Source organism: Thamnophis elegans, chromosome 11, assembly GCF_009769535.1.
Source record: "Thamnophis elegans isolate rThaEle1 chromosome 11, rThaEle1.pri, whole genome shotgun sequence".
Taxonomy (NCBI): Eukaryota; Metazoa; Chordata; class Lepidosauria; order Squamata; family Colubridae; genus Thamnophis; species Thamnophis elegans.
In genome coordinates this window covers 38,379,542-38,403,924 of record NC_045551.1, presented here as the reverse complement: position 1 = coordinate 38,403,924, position 24,383 = coordinate 38,379,542, and the positions used below count along the sequence as shown (strand labels likewise).

The 24,383-nt window shown below is 37.1% G+C and overlaps 1 protein-coding gene across 7 annotated transcripts in view; it reads left to right on the top strand.

Annotated features, from left to right (window-relative positions):
- The window catches only part of SEPTIN10 (septin 10), a 50,489-nt gene extending 28,963 nt beyond the window's left edge, over positions 1–21,526 (top strand). For 5 of the 7 annotated variants that reach the window (XM_032226181.1, XM_032226183.1, XM_032226182.1 and 2 more), the window contains 7 exons: positions 2,064–2,225; positions 5,031–5,127; positions 7,172–7,340; positions 10,465–10,500; positions 14,394–14,526; positions 18,252–18,442; positions 20,250–21,526. In XM_032226181.1, coding sequence (XP_032082072.1) covers positions 2,064–2,225; positions 5,031–5,127; positions 7,172–7,340; positions 10,465–10,500; positions 14,394–14,526; positions 18,252–18,442; positions 20,250–20,265 — 804 coding nt within the window. In that variant the 3' untranslated portion in view covers positions 20,266–21,526. Of the gene's footprint in view, positions 1–2,063; positions 2,226–5,030; positions 5,128–7,171; positions 7,341–10,464; positions 10,501–14,393; positions 14,527–18,251; positions 18,443–18,608; positions 19,534–20,249 lie in introns of those variants that run through there. The other 2 variants (XM_032226184.1, XM_032226179.1) reach the window with 2 other exon arrangements.
- The last annotated feature ends 2,857 nt before the right edge of the window (positions 21,527–24,383 follow it).

Here is a 24,383-nt window from a genome sequence, read left to right as displayed (position 1 = left end):
CTCCGGATTCCATCTGCCAGTCAATGTCGACTGGCGACTACACGGAGGAGAGCCTTTTCTGTTGCAGCTCCGACCCTGTGGAACGATCTCCCCGTTGAGATTCGTACCCTCACCACCATCCAGACCTTCCGCATGGCCCTTAAGACCTGGCTCTCCCAGCAGGCCTGGGGATAAGTTTTTAAATTACCCGCCCGAGTGTTGGTTGACTGTTGAATGCAAGTTAGTGTTTTATTATCTATCTTGTTTACTCACTGTTTGTCTTGTATTATTGCACCCCCTTCCCGTGATTGTAAGCCGCCCTGAGTCCCCTCAGGGAGAAGGGCGGCCTATAAATCGTAATAAATGTCTAAATGTCTAAAATGTCTCTTCAGCTTCCAAACATTTTTAAAAAATAATTCTTTATATCAATGTTATATGCAAAAATAATTTAATTTTAAGGCATTCATTTATGTTTTGAAGATATTGTTCAGGCTTGAAACTAAAAATTTTGTGTAGGAATCTGATTTTCTGCTAATCTAAATTGGCTGCAGAATGCTCTTTGTTAGCAATCTATGGAGTGATAAAATGGGGTGGAATGGGATCTGGATTTAGCACTTTTAGGCTTGGATTATTTTCTCCGTCTCCTTCCCATTTCTAAATGTTTTTTATATTTCCATCCTTTCCTTGCACTGATGTACCATATTTTTTGGAGTATAAGACGCACCGGAGTATAAGACGCGCCAAGATTTTAAAGAAGGAAATTATTTTAAAATCTTTTTTGCATTCTGAAGACCTCCCAAAAATGGCCCATTTTTTGCGAAAACGGGCCCAGTTTTTTTTTTTAAAGGGCATGAATAGCCTTTAGGAGGTTTGTAGAGTGCTCCTGGGGAATGCCCCCAACAAGCAAAAAACAGCCCATTTTTTGTCAAAAAAAAGGGCATGCATAGCCTTTAGGCAGCTTATAGAGTGCTCCTGGGGCTGGGGGGAGGGCAAAATTGAGCAAAAAATGGCCCGTTTTACACTCATTTCTGCCCTCCCCAGCACCCAAGAGCACTCTGAAAGCCTCCTAAAGGCAATGCACGGCCATTTTGGTGAAGGGGCAGGGTTTTGAAAGGCAAAAAATGATATATTCAGTGTATAAGATGCACCCAGATTTTCAGCCTTTTTTTTTGAGTGAAAAAGGTGTGTCTTATACTCTGAGAAATATGGTAGTTCTCCTTACAGTTCTTCCCAAACATAATTAACGAAACTAAAGAAACTATTATGGCAGAGACAAGTTGTCATAAAAGACTGTTAATTAGCTAGAAAGTCAGGTTTTAAAAATGATGAGGACAGATCTGGTTTTTAACTTGTAGCTGAGTCTGGAGAAAACATCTACAAGCCTTGATACAGCCACTACAAAAGGATCATTTTTACCCCAAAGCAGCAATATTCATCTCTTCAACAAAATGGCAAGAAGACATGAAAGCAACCTTTGTGCATTATTCATACACATATCAAAGATTTCACTTGGGATTGCCAGTATTCCTTCAGACACTCTAAAATATTGTCTGTTCACAGATATTCAAGCTTGCTTAGCATTTAATTGAAGAAATCAAAAGAAACATAAGAAATCTAATGCAGATTGTTGGGGCACATGTAAATACTTTTTTTTAAAAAAACGTGTTTTACATGAAGTCAGTCCCAAAATAATGTTATCTTTCTCTTTGAAAATGTAGGAAATACAAATTCATTCTGATAACAGTAACTTTTTCTTTCTTTAAAGGAAAAGTTCTTATATTATTTCTAATGAAACCGATAGCTCATATTTATTAAAGAACTTCCATGTAGTCATATTAAAATCTTCTGTGATATACCTGATAAGTTTAATGATGGACCAAAGGCTAAATGGAGTATACAAATGGGTGAAAATTGTTCAGGTGATTATAGTATTATCTGGTATCTCTAAAAAGACAATATATTGTGCAGTCTAAAAAACAACTTACCTGTTCAGTGATAGTAACTGGTATCTCAAAAGTATCTCAATGATCTTCCAGGATTTTGATATCTTTGCATATTTTGTAACAATCTGATTTCTTTCATAGGTGAACATTATTCCAGTTATAGCTAAAGCAGATACAATTTCCAAATCTGAACTGCAGAAGTTTAAGATCAAAATCATGAGTGAGCTGGTCAGTAATGGAGTTCAAATATACCAGTTTCCAACAGATGATGAGAACATTGCTAAAATTAATGCTACCATGAATGTAAGTATATTTCCAAAGATACTGTATTTAAATTAGAGACTCATTGTCTGCAATTACTGATTTCGTTTTTGTATGGAGGATAGCGTTTTAATGGGAACAGTCCAGTCATTTCTGGACTGTTCACCAATTACATTTTACATTTTAGCAGAAAGCATTCCACCACAAGTGTGTTTTTCTTTCATAGAACACAATGTTCATATATGAAGTTTGAATTTAATTTGGATTAGTGGCACTTACAGCATACATTTAAAATTTTGCTAGAACCCATCTTTATATTCCAGATTTCAGCTTCTTTGAGTGCTTATGCTGAAGAGAATTCTTGAATGGCTATCTTAACCACAAGCCTGAAATTACTATGGCTATTTTCTTCTTTATATTGTTCTCAGGTGTTTAGTTTTTTGTTTTTGACGCCATGCCTTTGCATCATGGTCTAGTGGTTAAGGCACCAGGCTAGATATCAGGAGACTATAAGTTATAATCTTGCTTTAGGAATGAACGCCAGCAGCCAGTGACTTTGGGAAGTCAGTCTATCTCAGTCTACGATGACAGGCTCTAGCATCAGCCGACAAGCCAATCAGTCAATTCTTGTTGCAACCAATGAATCTTGGTTGATCTGGAAAAAAGAAGATCTTGCACTTGCAGAATGGATGGATGGATGTGGATGGATGGATGAATAGAATGAGAAAGAGAGAGATCTGTTGTTAATCACTTTAGGGCTAGGTCTTTTCAATCTTTCTGCTGAGGATAGCTCCTTTTTATTTTTTAAATCTCTAAACTCTGTTCCATGAAAGCATGAGAAATTAAGTGTATATTTTACTGATGTAATAAATTTATTAAATATTAAATTCATGTTCTTCTGATGTCTGAATTCCCTATTGAATGTGTCATATTCTAGTGGGAGGCCTTAATGCAATACAAAACTTAATACAGCACTTAACCCTTGCCCGCCCTTCCACCACAATTGTCTCCTTTTACTATAATGGCAGTGCTAATGTTCTACCACCTTACATTAAAAATTATTTGACAAGGGACTGTCATCTATATGGGAGGCAGTTACGTCTTGAGAAAAAAATTACCAGGCCAATGTTAAGAGGCACAATGAATCTTTACCAATTCAAAATTTGGACAAAGATTTGGCAGAATAGCTTCATTTTCAAAAGAGTGATGCTAATCTAGGAAGTCTACCCTGAAGTTATTACAGTTTTACTTTTTCCAGGCATTAAGGCTGCTTTTCACACATATTGTTCTCAGTTATCAGAAGTCAGTTGACATCCTGGAATAGTTATATTAGTGTTTCTGGAGCTGCTACTTGAATAACCCAGGTCGTTCCACTAGTGTCTCGACAGTTCATAATTTTTCAACTTATTGGTCGACAGCGTCAGTTATTTATATCTGCTAAAGTTGAAATGAGATTTGTGAAAAAACTTCCTGTCAAAGTTTCAGCCTGAGAAGGTGAGGAACAGGTTTCTTGCTATAGTTAGATCTCTTTTTATGACCAGGAAATAACCTAAACAGAAATATTGCCCTCTTGGAATAGGAATTTTATGGCCTTCCCTTTTAGAATGAAGATTTAAATAAATAAATAAATAAATAAATAAATAAATAAATAAATAAATCTATCTATCTATCTATCTATCTATCTATCTATCTATCTATCTATCTATCTATCTATCTATCTACCTACCTACCTACCTACCTACCTACCTACCTACCTACCTACCTACCTACCTACCTATCTATCTATCTATCTATCTATCTATCTATCTATCTATCTATCTATCTATCTATCAAAGGCAAATACCATTCACTCATCACAAAATCTCCAGAACTGTAAAGCCTACAAACACTTAAAATTTGGCATGTATGTTCCCCTTAGCTTCTAGATGCTCGCTAGAAAGGATTTTTCAAAATGACCATCAGATCATTAGTATTTCTTATACAGTAATTAACATGCTCTGATGCTAAGGAGTTCTACTCCCCCTCCCCACCTGAAAATAACTCTGTTCCAACTTCCAGTTGCCTTATATTAACACTCTCTGATGCTAAAGAGTTAGACATTCCACTCCCCCTCCCCACCTGTAAAGAATTCTATTCTAACTGCCAGCTGCCTCACATTCTGTTAACTCAGTTCAAACTGGCAGATGTTCCACTCCTTCACTCAGGAGCGGTCTGGGGCTCCTTACAGTACTGAACATTGGTACCTCACCAAAATGTATACGCCTTCCACCTATGGAACTCAAAGTGGCAGGAGTGATATTCCCTTATGTGTTTCAATCACCGACCACCATTGAGCCAATGGATTGTGAACCAAAGCCCTCCTGCATAGCCGAATCACATAGTTTCATCGCGAAGCTTGGGTATCCAGCTACTAGTAATTTATAAAATTAGATCCTTGCTTTTCACTAGTGCTTATATTAATCTAGTGTTAGAAAATGAGACAGAACCTTGGTGACATTACTTCATCAAGCAGAGGATGAGATGTACAACTGAAGATCAGCTTATTGTGTTCCCTAGAAACTTCCCAAGTTCAAAAACAAGGTTTCACATCCCACTCTTCCAATAGCTAAAAGAGTTTCTAGGTAAACAAAGCCCTCCCCTGTCCTCAGGTTGCACCTGATGTCAATCTTGAAACTCTAATGGCCACATTTCCAGGAGGGAGCCATTCCCATTCAGGTTTTGGATAACACATGCAACAGCAGTCCTCTCATCCATGATAAAATATATGTACAAATTAGTCAAAATGCCATCGTTTTATTTTATTCTAGTTTCATCTGTGCCATTTAATGCATTATCTACATTTCTCAGGGACACTTGCCATTTGCTGTAGTGGGGAGTACAGAAGAGTTAAAGGTCGGTAACAAAGTTGTAAAGGCTCGCCAGTATCCTTGGGGCATTGTGCAAGGTAAACAAGAGTTTAGACTCTTCTTCATCCAGAATTAAATTTAAATAAAGGTCTGCTTTTAATTAAATACGTGTGCATTTTGCAATACCTTAAGGAATCTATTTCCACTAAAATTTTTTTTAACAGATTCCAGAATAGAGTCAACATTTTTTTCATATTCTGGAACCAGATATATTTCTTAGGTTTTTTTTTAAGTAAAGTTATTCATTTTAGAAACTGTTACGATAATATAAGCCAATTTTAAATAAAATCCTCATCTTGGCCATAATTCTAAGCATACCATTTTGAGAAGTAGCTATTTTATAAGCATGATATGTGAATCGTAGAGGTTTGTATTAGATCCAGGTATAGATTTCCCACTCAGTCCCTATGTGATGTTCAACCTTCAATCTCTTTATCTAACTTGCTCCAGGTGAAACTCGAAAAATTAGAATATCATGATAGAATATGTCAACATGTATGAAGCCAGTTTTGGAAAACTCTGGGATAAGTGAGCTTTGATATCTTAAGATCTTTTTTTAGAAACAAATGTAAGATCAGGTTTTAGAAATTGAACTACAGTATATGGATAACAACTTCTGCCTCGCTGATATGTCTTTTCAATCTAAAACTTACACATGAATTTACAAGTTGGTAAATTACTTTTGGTTAGACCTTTTTATAAGGCACCATGAAAGAATGCTGCTTATTTGGAACTATGGTGGCTCAGTGGTTAGAATGCAGTATTGAAGGCCACGTGTGCTGAGTGCCGATTGCCAGCAGTTTGATTCTCACTGGCTCAAGGTTGACTCAGCTTTCCATCTGTCTGAGATCAGTAAAATGACCCAGATTGTTGATGGCAATATGCTGACTCTGTAAACCACTTAAGGCTGTAAAGCACTCTGAAGTTGTATGTTGGTCTAAGTGACGTTGCTATTGCTATTTAAGAACTATATTAAAAATTATAGAAGGTCTTCACTTCAGTCTTGACTGTAGATGACAACATGGACAAGTCCCTGCAGTTTTTCCTGGCAGAATTTTCAAAAGTAGCTTCCATTAGCTGCATTTTTCCTAGAGCTGAGAGAAAGGGATTGGTCCAAAGTCCGCCCCATGCCTAGTCAGAGGCACAGTTTCCTCTGCTTTTATCCAGCACCTTTAACCACTCTACCAAATGGGCTGTCTACTTGTAGATCTAAACTGGCTTATTATCAGCCAAAGAAATAAGTATCAGTATTATTTTTGCTTTAAGGTTTTACATATTTGAAAAAGGGTGTAACATTTACATAAATGTTAAGGAAGTTGGGAGCAGCACTGGATGCTATCTGCAGTTAAATAATTTTTCCATCCTTTTTCCCATTTCCATTCCACCTAAAATTTTCTCCCTAAGAATTGGAACATCCTTGAAATATCTGGCATAGGAGAGAGGAAAAAAATCAGGGAACGGTTGACTGGAAAAGGCTTGTAGATCTTCTGTTTACTCAGATTGCCATCATTAGCTTTTTTTTTTCTTTCCAGTTGTGAATGCTTATTCAGTTCAGTTCAAAGTTTATTTTGGTCAAAAATCAGTATACACCAAAACAATGAAAAACTGTTTAAAAGTAAAAGAGGAAGGGTGCATATAAAACACATGCTAAAAGTATAGTATAGAATATTGTTACCACTATTGTTGTCAGTATAAACTTTGCAAAACTAAGAAATAAAATGTTATTTATTTAAAATTATCTTAGTTTACCTAAAACTAACCCCTAAAGCAAAAATTCCAATACAGAAGAAATTTTACAGAGAGGGGGAGGGCAGGGGGAAGGGGAGAGACAGAGAGATTTATATTCAGGATTGTTCAAAGATTAGCCATAGTTGTACCATGTTAAGGAATGGGGATTAGTTCACTTGGATCTTATTTTGCTGACTGCATAACATAATTTGACAATGTCCAGGAAGGTAGAGTCCCTTTGACATGGTATGATGCTTATTTGCATAAACAGCTTTTTAGAAAGTTGTTCTCCTATATGTACTGTTTTGAATATATTCTAAAAAAGTGCTACTCGTACTATATTCCCTTCCTTAGTGGAGAACGAGAACCACTGTGATTTTGTGAAACTTCGGGAAATGTTGATTTGTACAAATATGGAAGATCTCAGGGAACAGACTCATATGCGCCACTATGAATTGTACCGGCGATGCAAACTGGAAGAAATGGGTTTCCAAGACACTGGTCCAGAAAACAAACCTGTTAGGTAAGTACATTAAAAATAATTCCATATTTCAGCAATATAAGAATGTATTCACTCTCTTTATTTTCACCTTATTTGTAATAGCAGGGGAGGAAAGGGACTTTTCAAATTGCTAAACTCTCAGTAGAAATCAAGCATTTAAAATAATTGTGTAACTGAAATCTGAAACACTTTGCGGAAAAAAAAAAATTCTGGCATTGCTTGGGCTACCACCTGTGCCTCAGTGTTTGCCAGCATTCGAGATATCCGGCAACTACAGCTTCAATATTTGCAACAGAGCAAGTATTAGGAAGCATTTGTTTGGGAGTACTTGTTGGTCACTTGATGGATTTAAGCAAGCAAAGCTGAAGTCATTCTGAAGGGACTGTAAGAATAGTTAGTGCTGTGTCTCACTTAGAATCGAGTATTGTTGCTTTCTGTGGTTCTGTAGGAGTATTGGCTTCCTCTAAACTGGGGATGATACTTTAGGATCAGTGATGTCTTCTAGTCAAAAATGGCTTGAGGAATGTCTTGTAAAAATGGGTCAATCATATTCTCATTTTGGGGAGGATATAACTAAAATGTTTCATAATTTTGACGGCATATTACTCATTTTTGTGATAAGTCATTTATGCATTCCTCCTTTTTACACATATTTTTAAGGATTTTGATTACATTAGTGAAAACAAATACAAACTAAAAGAAAAACAACTGTCTTGCTTAGCAATATAAATTTTGGGCTCAATTGTGGTCGTAAGTCGAGGACTACCTGTACAGGTAGAAGATAAAGACAGCAATTACTGTAGTACTCTATTATTCTACAAACAATTGGGAAAACTAGTAGCAAAAACTATCAAGTAGTCCATCACTGCTTCACTTTCGCTGTTACATTGTCTTCCGATCTGTAACTCATCCTTCATCATCAGTGATCATCCATTTTAGCTGCTCAATCATTACCTTTGTACCACTATTTTAATTTTTCTAACTTCTTCAGCTATATTCAGTTCTATGCATTCATTTCCCCTTTCTAACTCACTTAACAACAATTATCCCCTAAAATAAAAACTGACACGAACCTTATTCATATGCGTATTCATTGCATGTTTGTTGATTTAGAGAAAATATATGATAAATAATGTAATGTTTGCATAAACAGGCAATTAACGTTTGTTGAATGTGCTGAGAGTAGCATATGACAGGAGTAAAGCATGTGTGAGAATAAATGGAATTCTTACTCAGATGGTTCAGCATTGAGCAAGGAGTAAGAAATGAAAATATGACTTCCCTTTAGTTGTTTAATGCTTTTATGGATCAGTGTAAGTGACAGTAGAGGTGTTGAATGTGAATGTATATGCACTTTTGTATGCAGATAATGGCTGAGGTTATTGGCTGAGGATATGAATTATTTGCAGGGAACATAGAAAGATTATATGACATAGTGAGGAAGATGGTTTGAAAATTAATTCTTCAAAAGACTAAGGTAGTTGTGTTTGACAGGGGAAATGGAGTGAGTGATTGCAAATTATACTTGGAATAGTGAGCAAATAGACATTTTAGTTGGTAGAATGTTTTATAAAAATGAGAAGAAGGATAGAGATGTGCAGATGCTACTAGTATGGGGGTCTTTTGCTAAGCATAAGTTAATTTATGTAAATTAAAGTATGTTAGGTATAGTAACATTTCCTTGACCTTTATCTCTTGCCTGTTGTTATTAATTGTTGCTTAGTATTTTTTATCCTTTCTATATTTATGTGTGAAAAAAGGGAATGGTGTGATGGACTTGTATGTCATATACAGTATAGAACAGAACTTCTGTAAATATGTTGGGAAAAATAATCAAAATCAGCCCTGTAGACTGCATTTTTGTAATGTGTAATAATCACATATATTTAATGCATCAAAGTTGCATGACACCTTCAGTTTCCATGGAAGGAGAAAAATAGGAGCCATGTTGGTGCAGGGCTAACTCACTGCTCACTCCAGGAATTTGATCCTGACTGGCTCAAGGTTGACTCAGCCTTCCATCCTGCCGAGGTAGGTAAAATGAGGACCCAGATTGTTGAGGGCAATATGAATCTGTAAACAGCTTATAGAGGGCTGTAAAGCATTGTGAAGCAGTATATAAGTCTAAGTGCTATTGCTATTGCTATAGGTATTACTTTACAAGTTCCATTAATACCACAATACCACAGGTGTACTTAAAAGGCGCTTAGATGTTTTTTTCTGAATAGCCCTCAAACTAAAGAGGGATTACGTGCTGAAGTATTGCTATGTAGGTAAGGCATTTTCAATTTTATTTCAGTCTCTTAATAATAACTGACTGTCAGGGAATCCAGCAGTCGACAGCATCCTGAGCTGCTGCCCTTGGGTAATTTTTCCTGATTTGACTACACATTGGAGGTTGAATTTGCCAACAGTTTCTTAGTTTGGTTTCACTGCAAGGCAGTGTCCAGCCTGAAATGAACATATCCAACTTCAGTACTTAATGGAGAGTAAATGCTTACTCAGGGCAATTTGTGGACAAAATAAGGCATTCATTTCTGCGGATAAAGGGGCAAAATGTTAACCAAGGTTCCAGATTTGAAACTCAAGTTCTTATGGCATGAGTTTTACCCTCCCTCTTCCTGACATGAAAAGATTCTGAATGTTTATTATGTCAGCCCTCTTTAGTTCAGCCCTGTCCAAATTTATTTAGATGTCCCTTACAATCTCTACAAACACACATACCAGTTTTTTCCCCCTTCCAGGATAATAAATAATCCATGAAATCTTCCAAAGTGCCACAAAGCTCTTTGGTTTGACTCAGCAGGTTAAAATAGCTACAAACTATACTGGTTGGGTCTTTATTAATACGTTTTGTTGTTCAGTGTTAAACAGAAACTTAAATATGATAAAAGCGAGTTATATTTTTATAGGAAAAATGAATTCATTTAACTTTTGGAAAAATGCTACAGCTTTTACGGCACAAAATGCTCATTATTATTTTTGTAAAAAATAAAGTAAATTACATTACAGTCTCACATCCGCTCCCTTGAAATAAATGTATTTAAATTCAGTAGGGTTTACTTTTGAATAAACTTGCATAGGGTTTGAAAAGGTTATTTGGACAGTAACATGCCTTGATGAACCTGTATACCTTTGTTTTTAGGGTGCCAGATAGCAGGAAGACCAGTTATAGAGAAAGGTATATTGTTTTGTAGTATAGAATGATTAAAACATAGCTTCAGATATATTGCTGTTTTATAACATTGCTGTTTTAATATATTGCTGTTTTATTTAACTTTATAGAAAGTGATAGTGTGATCTTACACGAACTGATGATGCCTTAATAGCAATATTGATTCTAAGCTTTTGATTCTAATGAATTAACTTATATCAAACTCAGCACTCTTTAAATATAACACAAAAAAACCATAATGCAATAATAGATCAATATGTTCCCAATTCAAAAGACTCAATAATAAGCAAGGAGAAACAAATAGTTTTCTTCTGCACAAGAACCCAGAAAGCTACTCGTTTCTGGAGCGCCGAGACTTATGCTAGATGGACAAATAGAGTGAGCTAATGCAAGAAAATTTCCTGTGTTGTTAAGTACCCATTTTCTCTATCTTCTTGATATTCAGTAAAGATTTCCAACATACTTGCTGCCATAAGATTAAAGCTCTTATACTGCAATTCCAACCATTAAAGAAATAAAGCATGGTTGGTAAGGATAAAACATTATAGTGGAGAAGTGGACAATTTGATTATCAACAATTAGATTATCCTAACTCTGAAAAAGAATTGTTTTAACATAGAGTTCAGAAGGTTAAACCTGTGTTCTGCTGTCCCTCAATCGATGTGATCATTTATTTATTGGATATAATTGAGCTATCCTCCCTGATTATATGAATGCATCCTTTCACATTGCAACTAATAAGACTTTTTTCAGCAATCGTATTAATTTGGTTTTATTTTGCCTGCATTTTTAAGCACATTTGCTACTTTTAATTCAGTAAACTTTCTCTAGAGGTTTAAACAAGCTCCCCCCCCCAACCCATTAATTAATTTAATTTATTAAATTAAATAAATTAAAATAAATTTAATTTATTTTAAATTAAAAATAATTTAAATTATTTTTTTAATTTAAAAAATTAAACATGCCAGAGCATAAATTAATCCAGCCACTCTGTAACCTCTGATCAAGTTCCCTAGGAAGGAGGCCAAATTGTTTTTGACCTTCTTTCAGGAAGGCCAGATAAAATGAGTGCAGTTCTATTATCAGCTTGTTTAATTTATATAACCTTCCATGCAAGATGCATGGATAGTGAAAAAGTGAGATATGATTCTATAACCCAGCATACAAGGAGGGAAGGAAACAAATTGTCAGATATAATCACCAGGCTTTCAGTAAAGAATGTTGCCCAGTGAAATAAAAAAACCCTTAAATTGTGCTCATATCTCAAGTGAATTAGTCATGGGACGCTATAGCTCAGTGGCTAAGATGCTGAGCTTGTCGATCAGAAGGATGGCAGTTCAGCGGTTCAAATCTCTAGCACTGCGTAATGAAGTGAGCTCCCGTTACTTGTCCCAGCTTCTGTCAACCTAGCAGTTTGGAAGCACATAAATAATGCAAGTAGAAAAATAGGGACCGCCTTTGGTAGGAAGGTAACAGCGTTCCATGCGCCTTCAGCATTTAGTGATACTGGCCACATGATCATGGAGACGTCTTCAGACAGCACTGGCTCTTCAGTTTTGACATGGAAATGAGCACCACCCCCTAGAGTTGGGAACAACTAGCACAAATCTGTGAGGGGAACCTTTACCTTTACTTTTTAAATGAAACCTTTAATGATGAAAACAGCACCATTGCTGTTTAATGGATCCCAAGGATGGAAAGTTAGGAGAACCCCTGGCTGTTGCTGTTATACATTAGAGAAAATTCTATTTTATTTAAAATATAAATATCTAAAAATCATCTAATAGGTGTGACTATTTCAGTCGACTAATCTGAATTTATTTAGTAACATTGTGGGCATATAACAGTGAGATGGGAGTCACTTTTCAAATAGCTTTCTTTTGCTTGTCTACTTTGCCACAGCATGTTTATTGGGATATGACTTTGTTGAAAGAGCATCTAAGAGGCCATCATAATGGCATGGTATCAGAAGGGAAGGATGTTTTTAACAGTCATTCAGGAAATTTAGAAACATTGCTTTTAAAATTAAGAAGAGATTCTTAATAGGCAAATAAAGAAGAGAAAAATAAGCCAGACAATAAGAAGAAAAGAATACATAAAGGAATCTTTTTAGAGTTTTTACATGAAACTATAATTTTAGTAAATACATTAGTCAGATAATGTAGTTAGATATGTTGAATGATCTTTAGATATCTATATTTTAAATAGAATTTCCTGTAATGTACACCATGTGCTACTATATATTACTACAGCAAGTAAACTTTGTTGCTAAAAGTAATCTTTTAAACCCCTTTTGGAATTTCAAATCCTTTTTAAAGCTTTTGCTAAATTAACCTCACTACTTTAGCAGAGTTAAATTTCATTTCACTCCATAGACCATATGTCCAAGCCAAATGCATTTAAGGCTTAAGAAAGCACTAAGCACATTCAAATCAAGCAAATAATTCTTATTCATACTGTTGCTGCCTATCTCTTTCTAACAGATTTCTTACTGCATCCTGTTTGTACAAGTCAATTTTTTATTGTGGAAATATATGCTATCACATATATTTCACATACAACAAATACAGTGTTGCATTTGAAGTTGTATATATGTGAATATATCTGAACCCTATTTTCTATTTCAAAGTGAAACAGGCAATAAGACTATTGAATACTGTATGTAACTGCAATATGCCTTGTTAATATTAATTATCAAATATGTATAGGGTAATTTCTTCTTTGAGTCACTTGGGGGCTTCATAATGCTTCCACCTGACGATTCTTGTAATTTTCTTTGCTAATACACTAAAAAGGTTTGCCATTGCTTTCCTCTAGCATTAAAAAAAATCACTCATCTAGGATACAGCTATTGCATTCTGTGGTGGCAATCTCCTATCCATGTAGTAAACAAGTTCAACACTGCTTAATTTGTTGAGATCAACCAAAGTCAGCTAGATGTTCCCTATTGACCTCCATGTGATATATGTATGCCTTCTGCTAATCAAAAATATTATTTGACCCATAGAACAAGATATTAGATTCTGTGTAACAATATTTTTATAAGAGGATGTATAGCAGGGATGTTAAACTCACGTTGTTATGACAGTGTCATGTGGCATATCGGAACTTTTTTCTCCTTTGCTAAATCGGGCATGGGCACGGCCAGTGCATGATACATCCGGCCCCTGTACCGTGGGTTTGACAGCCTTGATCTCTAGGATAACAACAGTACTTTGAATTGTTCCTGGGAAGTGAGTGAAGTAGTTTTACAGTTGAATATGAATATTCCCAATGATTATCTCATTATTATATTTGCAGAATTCATGTAGTTTGCTTCTCCCTGATAGTCTTTGCTCCTGCCTTTAACAATCACTTTCAGACGTGACAGAAAAACTAATATATAATCAATCAAAATAAACATGTTAAAAATAACATCAAACTGAAAACTGAATTACAAACAATTTTGCATTTTTTTATTTTTTATGTTGGAAAAATGGAATGTATTTGTTTCCAATCTATCAGATTGCTGAAATCTGTGTTCTTTGGTTGCTTTTGTGACTGATATCTTTTCCTCTGAAAGGCCAATATAGAATCAAATTTTGAGGTGGAAAAAAGTTATGTTTCTAAATTCTAAAGAATTTCTGAATTTTAGATAGAATTTAAAATTTGGAAAATGCTATGGATTCCTACAAATAGAATATTCTGAGCATGGACCCTTATTTTCAATGTAAAATAAGTATCAGCCCATGGCATTTGTTTCACATTTTTGGGATCTCCAAGAGAGCATTAACTTTCTGCAAGAAGGAATCTTTTCAGAGGTACTCTGATATTTTTTTGTTGAGCGCAATTCTGAAATCTTTAAGCATTGTTGCTTGTCACTTAAATGAGGAAAGCTATTTACATTTTATGGCTCCCAGTCTACAGGAGACATATGAAGCTAAAAGACACGAATTTCTTGGAGAATTAGAACGGAAACAAGAAGAAATGAGACAAATGTTTGTGCAAAGAGTCAAAGAGAAAGAAGCACTGCTAAAAGAAGCAGAGCGAGAAGTAAGTATATTTTGACTCTGCTTAGGTGAGTTTGGGTGGTTGTAGAAATTTTGAACAGATTTAATCAGGTTCTCAAATTTGGGGGTGTCTTGTCCTCTAAAACAGTGATTTCTAAATGAAGCTATCAGATCATGTTTTGTCAGTCATGCCATTGTACCTGGAGAACTTGGATGATGATTTGTACATGGAGAATGGAGACAGGACCTGGCAGAGTTCCAGCTGTGTATATGGAAGCTAGACATGCATACCCCCAGCTGGATCACTGTTAGAATTCTTCCCTGCTGAGACTGTTCTTGAATAGGGGGCTGTCCTTAATCTCTTCTTCTCCTTATCCCATGGCAATTCTTTCCCCTGGGGGTGGGCAGGACCTTGAGTCCTATGGTCCGGCTCCAGACATCTTGACTGCTACTGTAGGAATTGTTGCTGGGACTACAAAAACTGTTAGGAAACTGAAACCCACTCAGACCAACAGCTCAAAGAAGGCCATCATTTCCCAAGCAAATAGTGGATCTGCTCATGACATCTCCTCTTCCAACCCACCCTGAAAATTCCTTAAGTACATAGATAGGGTATTAACAATCTAATCTGCCTACAAAAAAAATGATCACTTGGTTCAGCAAGAGAAACTTAGATGTGATGCACTGAACTCCCATTTGATTAATTTTATATGGCCATTGACCACTGAGCTTTCATAAGTATTTTTTTAAAAATCTGCTTAAATGTTTCTGAGTCTAGATCAGGGGTGTCAAACTCGATTTCATTGAGGGCCGCATCAGGATTCTGTTTGACCTAGGGGGCCAGGGTGGATGTGGCCAGGGTGGGCATGGCCAGCTTGACATTACTCATGTTAGGGGCACCTGTGCTGGCATGAGTGCTACTATGGCCTCCTGGAACCCTCTGCCAGTGAAAACATCTCAGGAAGGTTGTATGTGGCCTTCATGAGCTCCGTTTCTGGCTGCAACGGCCTCCTGCAAACTTCTGCCGTGAAAACAGTTTGCGATGGCCGCACGTGTCTCTCCCGAGCTCTCTTTTCACTGGCAGAGGCACCCTGGGCTGGTCCTTCTCTGTTTCCAGGGTGGCCCCATGGGCCAGATATAAGCACCCCGCTGGCCGGATGTGGGCTGTAGACCTTGAATTGACATCCCTGGTCTAATTTAATTTAATTTAATTTATTAGATTTATAGGCCGCCCAATCCCGGAGGACTCCGGGCGGCTTACACAGAACAAGAAAGAAAAATAAACAAAATAAAATAAAAATAAAGATTAAAATTCTCCAACACGCATACATTCAAATTGGGGCTAGACCCTACATAATAAGGTCAACAGCCCCAGGCCTGCCAGAACAGCCAGGGTTTAACAGCTTTTCTGAAGGCCATGAGGGTGGGCAAGGTCCGGATCTCTGGGGGTAGCTGATTCCACAGGGTCGGAGCGATCACAGAGAAGGCCCTCCTCCGAGGCCCCGCCAGCCGACACTGGCTGACGGCATCCTAAGGAGGCCCACCTTGTGGGATCTTATCAGCCGTTGGGAGGTATGCAGCAGAAGGCGGTCTCGCAAATACGCTGGTCCTGAACCATGTAGGGCTTTAAAGGTAATGACCAACACCTTGAATTGCATCCGGAGACCAATTGGGAGCCAGTGTAGCTCGCGGAGGATAGGTGTAATATGGGTGTATCTCGGTACACCCAATATCGCTCGGGCGGCTGCATTCTGGACTAGCTGTAGTCTCTGAACGCTTTTCAGGGGTAGCCCCATGTAGAGGGCATTGCAATAATCCAGCCTTGAGGTGACAAGGGCGTTAGTGACTGTTTGAAGTGCACCCCGATCCAAGTAGGGCCGCAATTGATGCACCAGGCGAACCTAGGCAAAGGCCCCCCTGGTCACAGCCGACAAGTGGTGTTCCAGTGTCAGCTGTGGATCCAGGAGGACCCCCAAATTGCTGGCCCTCTCTGAGGGGTGTAAGTTTTCACCCCCCAGGATCAAGGATGGACTGTCTGAACTGTCCTTCGGGGGCAACATCCACAGCCACTCGGTCTTGTCGGGATTGAGTACGAGTTTGTTTACCCCCATCCAGATCCTGACAGCTTCCAGGCATCGGCACATCGCGTCCGCCGCTACACTGAGTTGGCACGGGGCAGATAGATATAGTTGTGTATCATCTCCGTATTGATGGTACTTTATCCCGTGCCATCGTATAATCTCACCCAGCGGTTTCATGTAGATGTTGAATAGGAGGGGGGCCTAGGGGTCGACCTCTGTCCCCCGACCAACACCGACTGCAACCCACCGGAGAGGTAGGAGGGGAACCACCATAGAAAGGTGCCTCTCACTCCCTCCAGACGTCGCAGAAGGATACCATGGTCGTTGGTATCGAAAGCCGCTGAGAGGTCAAGAAGCACCAGGATAGAGGAGTGCCTCTCACTTCTCCTCCAGACGTCGCAGAAGGATACCATGGTCGTTGGTATCGAAAGCCGCTGAGAGGTCAAGAAGCACCAGGATAGAGGAGTGACCTCTATCCCTAGCCTGCCAGAGATCATTGGTCAGAGCGACCAAAGCGGTTTCTGTGCTGTACCCAGGCCTGAAACGGGACTGAAAGGAATCCAGATAATCCGCTTCATTCAAGATCCGTCGGAGCTGAAGCGCCACCACCTTCTCAACAACCTTCCCCAAAAAAGGGAGGTTGGAGACCGGACGGTAGTTTTTCAGGACGGCTGGATCCAGGGAAGGCTTCTTGAGGAGGGACCTCACCACTGCTTCCTTTAATGATTAATAAATTCCTACCTCAAATTGTAGTGATCAGACTCTGGCAGCATTCTGTGCCATTTGATTAGGAATCTCAGTCTTACTAATCTTTGCAACCCTTTGGTCTCTGAATGACATATATTTTAAAGTTTCTGATCCTTCTAGAGATTACTGTTCCTTTCAATGGATTAAGAGGAAGTATATGTAGCCCATTTATAATTCTATACAATGTTCCAATCCAGTTAGTTTAAATGGAACAAAGGTCTTGGCTTCACAATTCTTGACTTAGGATAAGAAAAATGTATATATGGATACATGTGTGCCAAATAGAATACGTATCCCCAAGCTTAATCACACACACACACACACACACACGATAATACTAACAGGTAGGTAGGAGTTTCTCTTGTTTTTCTTACCCTCATAAATTTCCTCTGCAGGATCTAATAAAGGGTTTTACCCTGTTTGGTAAAAAAAAAAACAATCAATTTTGTCAGAGTTCTGTAATTCTTGCAGGGCAATGAACATGTTCAGTTAACTTTAGTTGGAGGCTGGAGGCATCTAAAAAATGTGCAATGATTGCTGTATATAGAATTATTTTTTCTGAATATGTAGACATTTTATCTCCGTGTGACCTGGTTTTTTCGCTGCTTGGCAATAGAGAAAAAAAAAATGCAACGCTACTATATATTTGATAGAAATTTTTCTTCAGTTTTCAACACTTTAAAAGGAGACATTTAATGTCCTCAAAAGTTGATCTAGTGTATAGTTGTTCAACTTGGTTGTAATCCGTTAAACAGATGTCAGTTTTTGCATTCTGAACTGTAAGCTAATTAAAGCAACATCTCTATTCAGATTATTTTAAATCACACAAATGAAAGAATTATCTTAAAAATCTGTTTCTATTTTTTATTGAGTGTAATTATTGAGCATAGATTTAAGATGAGACTAAACTCTTCTGGTAAAAACAATGCTTTTATTTTAGCTTCAAATGAAGTTTGAACATTTGAAACGACTACATCAGGAAGAGAGATTGAAAGTAGAAGAAAAAAGGAAGCTTTTGGAAGACGAAATTATTGCATTCAACAAGAGGAAAGCTGCCTCAGACATATTGCAAGGCAGGCCTCTGCCTCCTACACCTACAGCTGGTTTTAAAAAAGATAAAGATCGGAAAAAGTAAGCAGCCCATTTTGAAAGATTGGAGGAAGGGGAACAATGTCTTAAGCAATATACATCACTCAGAGATTCCAATGATGAAAATGATGGTTTTAAATTTTATAGAAAAAAAGTTTTGATTAGGCACCTTGATGAAAATACTTGTTTTTCTTTTTATTTCCTTAAGGGATCCAGGTTTTCGGCTTGAGCTCCTATGCTTTGATGTCAGAGATCAGGAAATTGTGAACGTAGATGACGAGAGAACAAAAGAGAAGTTAGAAAGGGACAGATACCATCACAGGGATTCCCAGCAATAGTCTTTGGCTGTAATCCACAAAGGTTTCAGTGGTTAGGGCCTGATAGTAAGTCACAGAAACAGAACCGTATGTTGAATATTTTTAATACTTAGAGGAAGCTGTTTATCCAGTCCAAAAATTAGTGGTACGACTCACATCAGATATTATAGTTTCCTTACTATGATTCAAAATATTAAGTAGAATTTTTAAAATCCTAAAGGTTTATTGTGCAATGCAGTGCAGCAACTGTGGTGGTATTCAAAATCTCAACTGCACATTGAACAATATTCATTATTTTTAGTCTTACAATTCTGTCTTAAACTGAAAGGCAGAACAATCCAGAGTGAAACTGCAGGAAGTCAGAGAATCAAGACACCCAGGGCAGAAAAGTAAAGATGCCTTTTTTAATATACTATTTTCTTGCAGTCCAGTTTATTTTTTATTCTCGTTTTTTGTACTTTTTAAGAGTACTATTCTAACAGCAAAAAGTGTCCCAATGCTCGTCCTTAGATGACATGGAGGAGAAATCAAATTAGATCCTTTCTGAGACTACAGGCAGTTCTCAACTTACAACCATTCATTTAGTAGCCATTTGAAGTTACAACAGCACTGAAAAAACTGACTTTTGACTGTTTTTACACTTACAACCTTCGCAGCATCCCTATGATTTACATGACCAGAATTTGGGCACTTAGCCATGGAATGTATTTGTAACAGTTGCATTATCCCGGGGTCTTGTGATCACCATGTGTAAGTTTCCCAGCTGGTTTCTAACAAGCAAGGCCAATGAGGAAGCCAGATTTGCTTAACAACTGCAGTGATTTGTTTAACAATTGCAGTGATTCGCTTTACAACTGTGGCAAAAAGATTATAAAATGGGGCAAAACTCACTTAACAACTGTCTTACTTAACAACATAAACTTTGAGCTCAACTTTGATTGTAAGTCAAAGACTACCTATATTATTTCTGTGGGCAACTAAACCGGTATTCTGTCAAAAGAGATCAAATTAATTAACATGACTTGGTCATCCTGGTTCCTTATAAATGTTCACAAGCTGACTTCTTAATAATCTGCTGCAGAGAGTTGCTTTGTATTGACACCAAATTGATTGTTTTCTCATTTTTGAAGATGAAAACAACTGTCCCTTCTTTATTTCTAAATCAGTCCTTCATGATTCAAAGATCACAGAAAGAGTTCCAAGAAGATATCCACAAACTCCTTCAGGACTTTTGTATGTTATGGTTCTGCTTCTGGGGACCTCAATTTCGATACCCATAAATTTATAGTTTCATAACTATTTCTTTTTTTACCTTGGATTGCCACTCCGTCCCTTAGTTAACTGCTCTGGTTAGGTCTGGAAACATAGTTCCTACTTTGGGACAAAAAAGAAATAAAATAGGAATTGTGAAGCTCTGCTCTATTTCCATCCTACCATGTGCAGGCTATTTGCTGTTTGCTTTTACTCCTGATAGATACTTTAAGATACATTTTTTGGCATTGTAAAACTGAAAAATCTTTCTTTTCTTTCAGCACCGGTTTCATGTGAACTGGAGAAGAAATTGTTCACAAAATCTGAGAGGAAGAAAGATGGATTGATACCTCCTTTCTTTTTCTTAACGTGTGTTCATTGGAAAATTGACCGCAGCAACCACATTAAAATATGTAATCAGTTCTGCATCCTGTCCTATAGGTTGCTGTCAAATTAAGAATTCTCTCGAATGGACTTTTTTTTCCCAGCAGCTTGCACTTAAACTATGTACTTTTGCCAACAGAAATGCACATCAGCCTTCTGTACCAAAGACCACCATGCTATGAACTCTTGTGCTTTGGATCTGAAGGCAAATGACAGCTTCAGAGTGTGTTGGGGCATAAATCTAGCACAGGTCTGCAACTTGCTTTCCTGCCACTGCTCAGTGAGGGAGGAGAACAGCTGCTAGTTGCAAGGAGAGCTTTAAGGAAGAGCAGGGAAGTGCCACCTTCATGCAGTGCAGGCTCAGAAGCTCCGTTTGCCTTAGAATCTAAAGCACACCAAAGCCCCGATATAAACAACTTTCATTTAAGATACGAATACTGTATTATAATAGTATTCACTGACTACACATTATAATTGTTTTAAAGAATTTGTGCCTTTTTGATCTCTTAGCTATATAACCTTTAAAGTGCCTTTTATTGAATTGTATAAAATATGTAAAACAATATGTTTTAAAATGTGCACTTTGCAATTTTGTAATGATGACAAGCTTTAGAATTAAAGTGGATCATGGTTGCCTTTACCATTGCAGTATTCATGCAAGCACAGACATTACTTGAAAACCGATACTGAAAATTAACTTGGTTGCAAGGGTGTCTTCTCTTTAAGCCACCTTCTCTCATCTATGGCTTAATTACACAATATGAAGGCTGGGAATGGTCATGTTAAAAATTAGATTGGGTTTTAATAAAAATTCTGACAACTTCATATTCATTTAAACATGTCCTAAGTATTCCTTGACACGAAGCCTTCCATCAATTTTAATTCTTATAATTTAACATCAAGTGGTAGAAGAAGAAAATGAATTTTTTTCACCCTGAAGTGAGCTTAAATAGGGTTGAATCCCATGCTTGCTTACTTGGACAAAAGTTCTGTTCTTCAAAGAAGCAATAAAACTTGATTTTGAAGTTATCCATTACTTAGGCAACCAGTAGTTCTGGTGCTTCCTGTTTACTAATAAATATAGCAGTTGCTTATGTAATCCTCATAGATTTCTGCTAATTATTTTATAAAACACATGTAGCTTGACAAATAAAGTTATTTGGTTAAACAATTAGTAAGTATTCCACAGTGCAATAGTGCTTGGATTTATTGGACAATAGAACTGTTCTTCCCAGTCTCACTGCTTTGCAAACTACCAGTCAGACACTGGAGCCATCAATCGTACTTTAGCACTACAAAGTTGAGAGAAATGTATTCATAGGCACTGAAGAAACTATTAGTTGGATGGCAAAATTGTCGAAACCTATCTAAAACCCTGTTCAGATAGATTATTCCCTAATAAATAAGATCAATACTAGTTTCCTAGATTTTTCTCCCAACTATGTGTTCCCTTATAGAATTTTGAAAGCAGTTATGAATTCCAGAGGGGGGCCCTCATCTGGTGCTCATGCTTCCTAAAGCCCATGATGGCTTTTCAATAACATATTAACAAATTCTTAGCTCTACTAATACTCTTTGGTATAAATCCTACATATTAACTCTATTGCCATCTATATTGGCTTGGTTCCCATAAACTTATGCAATGACCTCCATTTTGTTATTGTGACCAACGACTAGGGCAGTGTTTTTCAACCACTGTGCCGCGGCACACTAGTGTGCCGTGACATAGTGTAAGGTGTGCCGTGGGAAAAACACTTTATATATAGCAAATATAGGCACAGAGTTAAATTTTTTTAACATTTTCTAATGGTGGTGTGCCTCGTGATTTTTTTTCATGAAAAAAGTGTGCCTTTGCACAAAAAAGGTTGAAAAACACTGGACTAGGGGTCTCAAGTGAAGTGCACCCCATGAACATTGAGATTAGCAGGTTCCTTCCATAGATATCAGGGGAATTGCTAACCTTTCCAGCAGTTTATGGAATCGGTGCATTCAGAGGATCGACACAAGCATTCTGACACTGGTGCTCATATAAGCTAGCTATAATGAAATGATGGGTACACTTATTGATTCTGAAACAAGAATAGTTCCAAAGAATTGTGATGAATTCCCTTATAAAGTAGTTATTTATAAAAGTAGAGAGAACAGATTAATTTATATATAAACTTTCAAATTCCACTGAGTATTTAGATTAAAAATTGAGGGTTTGCCATTATTTAGGATAAAGACAGCTCACCGAAAATTAAGGCCAAGTGCTTATTTCAGAGGTCAAAAGAAAATAAGACCCTGTCTTATTTTTGGGGAAACGGTACAGCAACACAGTTGCAATATTTCATGACTACACACAATGTTGCATTATTCTTAACCTTTTAAAACTAGATTTCCATAACATTCTTTATTGAGAAAACATTTTCAGTACTATCCCAAGTAAAGAAGTTTGAACACCTCATATATATATATATATATATATATATATATATATATATATATATATATATATATATATATATATATATATATATATATATATATATATATAACTTTAGCCAACTTTTCCGCTGCTGAGATGATTCACAGAATTTCTTCGTTGACTACAGTTCCTTGTACGTTGCTTTTTAAGTTAGGCATAGAAAGATCACTGAGGGGAATTTCTCTTGCATTGTTACGACTGCAAAGGGAGTCATCTGCATTTCCTCCAGGAGACATTTAAATTTGAGCAGATGAAACCCTGGCAGGTTAAGCTAATTAAATGTAACCGTTGGGATCAGGGCGTGGATTAACACTGAAAAATTATTGGGCAAGGTCTTAACGAAATAGTACAATAATACAAATGTGAGTAAAATCACCTACTTCGGTAGTTATTAGCATTTAACATGGGGAAATAAGGCTGAAAAAGAGTATTGGAAAAGATTATATTTCATGTTGCAATGTTACAAAATGTCTAATAAGGAGACATTTATTTCTCTTTTTTAAACTCATTTCAAAATAACTGTGCCTAGTAATCACCAGCAGATGCTGCTCAATAGCCACAAACTCACTGCTTTATTCCAGAATCAATGTGAATCTGGCAATCAAATGCCCTAGATATTTTTATATAAGTTTATGTAATCTACATCAAATATTTATATTTAAATATATTAAATGCATGTTATATGTGTAACATGTATAACTGTTCACTCTTTCAGATCTGCAAAAAAATATTTCAGGTAATTTATGATTTTTTTAATTTGTGGGTGTTTAATGAGGCATATAAAGAAAACTATGAATAGTTGTGGCTTACTACAACACAACAAGGACGAATGCTTAATTCGCAGCATCTTCAGTTAAAAGGGATTGGTAACAAAAATTGTAAAAACATATTCTGCTAGATGAATTATTTATTAAAACTTTCTAACTTTATTGTATTATGTTTAAACAACGTATGAAAGAGTAATATAATTAAAGTGCAATAAAGTACATCTAAAAGGGATGTGGTGGCTCAGTGGCTAAGACACTGAGCTTGTTGATCAGAAAGGTCGGCGGTTTGGCAGTTCGAATCCCTAGTACCGCGTAACGGAGTGAGCACCCATTACTTGTCCCAGTTTCCGCCAACCTAGCAGTTTGAAAGCATGTAAAAATGCAAGTAGAAAAATAGGAACCACCTTTGGTAGTAATAGCGTTCCATGTGCCTTTGGCGTTTAGTCCAGAGATGGGTTGCAAATCCTAGTAGCACTAGTTTGCTTGTGTACTTGCGTTCTGCGCATGTGCGGAAGCGTCCGGGTAGGTGGGCGGAGGCTCCTGCCACTACTAATTCTCCCAATCCAGGCCGAACCGGGACCAACCCACCTCTGATTTAGTCATACCGGCCACATGACCAGGGAAATATCTTCAGACAGTGCTCTCTTCGGCTTTGAAACGGAGATGAGCATCGCCACCTAGAGTCAGGAATAACTAGCACATATGTGCGAGGGGAACCTTTACCTTAAAGTACAACTATGTGGTGAAACTATAAAACTGGATAACACAAATGCTTCAAAATCTTGAGACACAAGAAG